The 6382-nt window shown below is 45.2% G+C and overlaps 1 protein-coding gene across 1 annotated transcript; it reads left to right on the forward strand.

Moving 5' to 3' along the window:
- Window positions 1–305: 305 nt before the first annotated feature.
- Window positions 306–3358, forward strand: LOC121311426 (the record flags this gene model as incomplete). Its single annotated transcript, XM_041243944.1, has 4 exons — window positions 306–1455; window positions 1563–1704; window positions 1878–2825; window positions 3056–3358. Coding segments are annotated over exons 1-4 (2323 nt in total), but the record flags the coding sequence as incomplete, so codon positions are not given.
- Window positions 3359–6382: the final 3024 nt, after the last annotated feature.

The following is a 6382-nucleotide window of genomic DNA, read 5'->3' on the forward strand; positions in this document are numbered from 1 at the left end:
AGAGAGAGAGGAGAGAGGGAGAGAGAGAGAGAGAGATGAGAGAGAGAGGGGGGGGGGGGTGGCAGCCGCAGGTTTTCAAAAAGGTGAGTTTAAAAACATTACTGTCTTATTAAAGTCGAGGGCGGTGTAATAATAACCCGACTGCATCGAAACAAGAGTTTTATTAGATTGCAGGAAAAAAGGAAAGGAAGAAATAAAAGGTTTAGTTTCGGTTTCAGGTTCAAACGAGCGACACGAGCTCAGTTGTTACAGTTCATAGTTTTTTGTTTTGTTTGGTTTTTTTTTTTTTTACAATCTTATTTGATAAAATAAACGCTATTTTCTTTATAATACGTCTCGACGTTGCCTGCTTTATTGAGTGGGATAATCTGCAGTATAAAATCCATGACCACACCCGTCTGTGATTACAAAGTGAAAGTAAAATAAAACAACAATAAATAAAACGCGCGTTAGTGTCTCAGCAGCAGCCCTGGCTTTCATTTCTAAGAGGAGCAAACTGTTCTTTCTCTAACAGGGCGGGGGATCATGGCTGAAGAAACTGTTTCTCAAGAGCTGCGCAGCGCCTCTGAGCTGAGGATCGTGCTGCTTGGGGGAAACTGGCCTGGGAAGAGTGCAGCAGGAAACACCATCCTGGGCAGAGAGGAGGGAAGATCGGGATTCATCTTCTCTGCTGTAACAAAGGAGTGTGAGAAGAGAACAGGAGAAGTGTCTGGGAGACGGGTCACTGTGGTCGACACTCCAGACTTGTTACACGCAGACCGGGTTGAGATTGAGAGATGTGTTTCTCTGTCTGCCCCGGGACCCCACGCTTTCCTCCTGGTGATACCCGTGTATGCAAAAGAAATGATTGACTCTGTCTGTGAGTCTATAGTAAAAGAGTATTGCAAACCCTTTGATAAAGTGCAGGAGCTGTTTGGTGAGAGAGCTGTGAGGAACACGATGATCCTTTTCACCCACTGGGATTATCTGAGAGGCAGGAAGATTCAGCAGTACATTGAGGAAGCTGGTGAGGAGCTCCAGCAGCTTGTTGAGAAATGTGGGAACAGGTATCATGTTCTCAACAATATGAACAGGAACGATCGCAGTCAGGTCATACAGCTCCTGGACAAGATAGACAACATGGTGAAGGGAAGTGGAGGCTGCTACCTCCCAAATGAGATTTACCAGGAGGTACAAGATAGGATTAGACTAAAGGAACAGGAGCTGAATAAGAAACACAAAGAGGAGCTGAGCAGGAAAGAAGAGGAGATGAAACAGAAACATGAGGAGGAACAGAGGAGGAGAGAAGAGGAGCTGATGGAGAAGTTGAGGAAGCAAATGAAGGAAGAGGAGCTGGAGAAAGAGGCAGAGGAATCCAAGCTGCCTGTCCTGTCAGGAGAAGGGAACGCATCCCAATTCTTACCCCCCAGCATAAGTCATTTTAAGATTGTTCTAACATTTTCCATCGAGTGTGAGGTGGGAATGGACCTGTCTTCCTCTAGCTAATAATGGCTGTTATATATACAGTGTATGCTGTGTGAGGTGGGAGTGGACCTGTCTTCCTCTAGCTAATAATGGCTGTTATATATACAGTGTATGCTGTGCGAGGTGGGAATGGACCTGTCTTCTTTTTTGCAGTGTCTGAAAGCAAAGTGGAGAACGAATCAGAGGGATCCAAGCTGCCTGTCAAGAGAAGAGTGAGCAAGGAGATCAACCCCCCCGAGAGTGAGTGAGATTGAAATTGTTCTTCTAGGATAGAAATGAGTTTGTTCCATCAAGGTGAAATAATACAGAACTGAACCCTAATTGTAAGATTTCAGCCGACGCTTATTCTGGTGGTAAGTAAGCTTGTTTCTCACTTTGATTATGATATATATATATATTTTGTTGTTTTTCAGTTTCTGGAGGTGAAGGAGAGGCTCCCCTTGCAGATAACCAAGCGCCTCCCAGCCCCCCTGAGCTGAGGATGGTGCTGCTTGGGAAGACTGGGGCTGGGAAGAGTGCAGCAGGAAACACCATCCTGGGCAGAGAGGAGTTCAGATCTGAAGCCAGCTCCTCTGCAGTAACGAGGGAGTGTGAGAAGAGAAAAGGACAAGTGGCTGGGAGACCTGTTGCTGTGATCGACACTCCAGAGCTCTCTCAGGACAAACTCCAGATTAGGAGCTGTGTCTCTCTGTCTGCCCCAGGACCCCACGCTTTCCTCCTGGTGATACCGGTGGGCCGATTCACAGAGGAAGAGAGGAGAGCGGTGGAGACAGTCCAGGAGATATTCAGTGAGGAGGCTGTGAGGAGCTACACGATGCTCCTTTTCACACACGGTGACGAACTGAAAGGCAAGACCATTGAGGATTATATTCAGAGAGGCAGCAAGGAGCTCCAGCAGCTTGTTGAGAAATGTGGGAACAGGTATCATGTTCTCAACAATCAGGACAGGAGCGATCGCACTCAGGTCACACAGCTCCTGGACAAGATAGACAACATGGTGAAGGGAAGTGGAGGCTACTACACTGTGGAGATGTACCTAGAGGAGAAAATTAGACAAAAGGAACAGGAGCTGAATAAGAAACACAAAGAGGAGCTGAGCAGGAAAGAAGAGGAGATGAAACAGAAATATGAGGAGGAACAGAGGAGGAGAGAAGAGGAGCTGATGGAGAAGTTGAGAAAGCAGAAGAAAGTGTCTGGAGGAGCCCGGGGCACTATAGAGAAACGGGAAGGAGAGACTCCCTTTGCCGACAGCCAAGTGCCTTCAACAGAACAAACACATGAGAAGAATAAGGAGGAGCCGCCAGAGGAACCCAAGCTGCCTGTCAGGAGAAGACAAAGCATTGAAGACGACCCTCTCAACAGTAAGTTTGGCTTAAATCTTCTTTTCGAGTTTCAAATCTCAGTGGCTTCCCTCTTCTCATGTGGCTCTTAACTGTTCTTGAACCCAATGCTAGTAATGAACAGCTTGTGTAAAAAGAACAGCACTTTGTCACGTTATGTAGCGTAATATTTAGTTCTTTCCTGAGAACGTGTCAAACTCTGTGTTTTACACCTACTTTTCAGTTATTATCCAACTGCTTTTCTTTTTCAGTGTCTGGAGGTGAAGGAGAGGCTCCCCTTGCAGATAACCAAGCGCCTCCCAGCCCCTGGGAAGGGAAAGAAAGGGCCAGTGAAGTGAGACTAAGGAAGAAGAGAGAAGAGCAGATTGACAGGGTGGGATATGAAAAGAGCAAACTGCTAAAGGAGAGGCCAGGAGAGCTGGAGCTACAACTGGAGCTGAGGAGAGAGAGGGAGAAATCCAGAGTGCTGGAGCGGGAGCTGAAGAGAGCACAAGAGGGGGAGCAAGAGCTGAAGAAACAGAGGGAGAAAATGAGAGAGCTGGAGGAGGAGCAGGAGAGAGAGAGGGAGAAAAGGAGAGAGCTGGAGGAGGAGCAGGAGAGAGAGAGGGAGAAAAGGAGAGAGCTGGAGGAGGAGCTGAGGAGAGGCAGAGAGGGGACAGAAAAGGGGGAGCTGCGGAGAGAAAGAGGAGAGAGTAAAAGAAAACCAAAAATGACTTTTAAAGTTGAATTCGAAGATGAGTAGGATTAGGAGCAGCGTTCCCATATATACATCACTGAAAAAGCCACAGCCCAGAGTTTACTTCAATACAATACAATGCATTTACATAATGATGCATCAGCTCAGTCTGCTTCAATGATTCTCTTTCCTTTCCTTGGACTTGTGAAGGAAAAACAAACAATGTATAATATATTTCAATTATGATTTATTTTTTCAATTTTTAAAAGGAACTCAAATGTTTACAGCAAGCCTGTATTTCCTACCTTTAAAAACACACAGGAAAGGAAAAAAGCTTCATCCGCCAACATGGAGAACTTCAGGGGGAACGCAGGAATGGTTTATTGTTAATTCTTCATTTTAGCAAAGGCTTTTTATCCAAAGAGGCTTCCAGAGACTAGGGGGATGAACTCTGCATCACCAACAACTGCTGCTTCTGCAGAGTCTCTTCCAATAGGACCTCGTTTGTTTGGCGTCTCGTCCGAAGGACGGAGCACAATGAGGTTCAGTGACGACTCCTCAAGTACACCCCCACCGCACACGACACGACACGAACTCACACAGCTCAGTCAGATAAAATAGGTAGAGGGCGACCCCTTGTGGAAGAAGCACGAAGGACACGTTTTCCAGCAGTGCTTATGAGAAGAGACAAAATACAAGCAAAGAAACTAAGATCATTCTTAAAACATCTCGATTTAAAAATCACAAACTATGAGAATTTCACTCTCCTATCCCCTACACACCCAAAATACCACTGTCAACAAATTTGCTAAGAAAGACTCCAAACAAAAACACGCCCAGATATATCTGGTATGTAAAGAAAGGAAATTCCTTCAAGGGAATGTGACAGAAATGTGGAATAAACTATAAAATACCAGCAAGAGTTATATCCTTTTAAAATGTTTTTTAATTCGTAACTTTTTATAAAGTGACCACTGGACGGTGACTGACACTGTTTGACAACTGTCGGTTTCACACAATACATGTACAATAATATTACACTATGATTTTAAATTGCGGGTTTGTTTTTTGTGTTTTCCTTAAGAATTACATAAATGTTTTCAAAACCATAAGTAATTCATTTTAGAAATCTGTTCTCTACAGAGATACTGTCATTATTGTCACATTACGTGCTTAGATGCACGTAATCTACTACTGAAGGGGGCCTTCCCTAGTCTAAAGCGGATCAGATTCGCACAAAAAAGCATAAGTTTTGATGTTCAAAACTATGAACACTACTTCTGTATAAGACACTTTAAGTGAATTTGTCTTATAAAAAAAAGTATTGAAAGTCATCAACTTGGCAATGATTGTCCGTTACGAGAGGTAATGTTAACTCTCATCTACAACTGTGAAGTAACGACTGCTTGAGCTGAGAGCGGTTCTAAGTTTGACCAACTGTAGCGTCCGTTTGACAGTGCAGAGATGTACAGAGTCAATCAATCACCACCGATATTTGCATCAAAGGTTTATTGCAGTGGTCATCAAAATACAGAGCGCTCTGGAGAATAACAGTCACTTCATCAGTAACTAGTGTATTCTGCCGGGTTAAAGCACATACATGGGTTATATAGTTTCTACATAAAATCCCCTGCTCCTATCAGGATTTGGCACGCAGCAGACAATTCATCCATCCCTACCCCCTAAACTCATATACTCAACCAATAGAGGATAGCTGTGGGGCATGATTGCCCCCTCCGTTGCTGTTGTTATGTTCACTTCAACCTGGAATTTATGACCTAGCAAGCAAGCAGGCATTGCCCTTCTTCTACCATCCCCCCACTGCCCCTGGACATCTGACCCAACCTAATGGTGTATTGAAACATTCCACCCTTCCCCCCTCCTTTCACAAATTCCTTACTAAACATTGTAAAACCGCACCCAAATGATCGTTGGTTGATACTGCTATCCTGTTCGGTTCCTTCACCAACTAAGACGTATCTTTGCAGTAAACTAATGTGATCCATCTGCATCTCCATCCATTTGCGTTGTTTTCCATCTGATTGATGTAGATATCCTTCTGTCTGGTGTTGATTGCTGAAGTGTAATGCTGGCTCCAGGGATCAGCTCATTTTTGCCTCCCCAGCGCATCAGCACACACAACGGCTGCGATGCTGGCTCCGGGGGATCGGTAAGATAAAACCCATTGCGGTTCCCCACGCATACAGCATGTGAAAACTGTCCTGGACTGAGCTAAGTAGGGTACATCTCTGGGGGTCTTCAGTGGGCACCTTCCTAAGGTCCTCAGTCCTCTTTTCTTGACTCGACCCACCAATGCCACCTCAGTGAGGGCTCGTAATCTTGTGATTCTAGCATCCCCAATCATGCATGTTGTTTAAAACAAAATATATAATTAGGGAGCCTTTGGTTCAACTTTGATGAGAAATATCTTTTTCCTTGAAATTCAGGAATCTGTGGGGGACCAGTTACTCGTTTTTACAATTTTATTTCATTACTTCACTCGCATGCACGGGGTTTATTTTTTGCATTGATTGTATTTGTGAATCTGCGTTGCTTTGGCTGCGAGTTCAGAAAGCCGCTCTTCAGTCGCTTCATTCTCGATGCCTGTGCTGAGTGCGCGCATTGCAGCGGTCCCGCTCCGGGGCTGTATTTGAGGGTTCACCGCTCCGCATCAAACCCACAGTAATGCCACCTGTTCAAACCCCGATACACGCCTCCCTGACGCTGCAGACGGGAGCAACTCGGGGGGAGAGAAAATGAGGGCTCTGACTGCTGAAGAGGAGAGAACTGGTAGGAGAAGCCCCGGGGTTACTGCTGCTTGTACCCACACCTGTAAGTCCGCGCTTTTATTGAGGGCTTGTACCGTTTACACATCTGCAGCCATTGCCCGCCAAAAATGCGT

The sequence above is a fragment of the Polyodon spathula genome, unplaced genomic scaffold, assembly GCF_017654505.1.
Source record: "Polyodon spathula isolate WHYD16114869_AA unplaced genomic scaffold, ASM1765450v1 scaffolds_3217, whole genome shotgun sequence".
In the NCBI taxonomy this organism is placed as follows: domain Eukaryota; kingdom Metazoa; phylum Chordata; class Actinopteri; order Acipenseriformes; family Polyodontidae; genus Polyodon; species Polyodon spathula.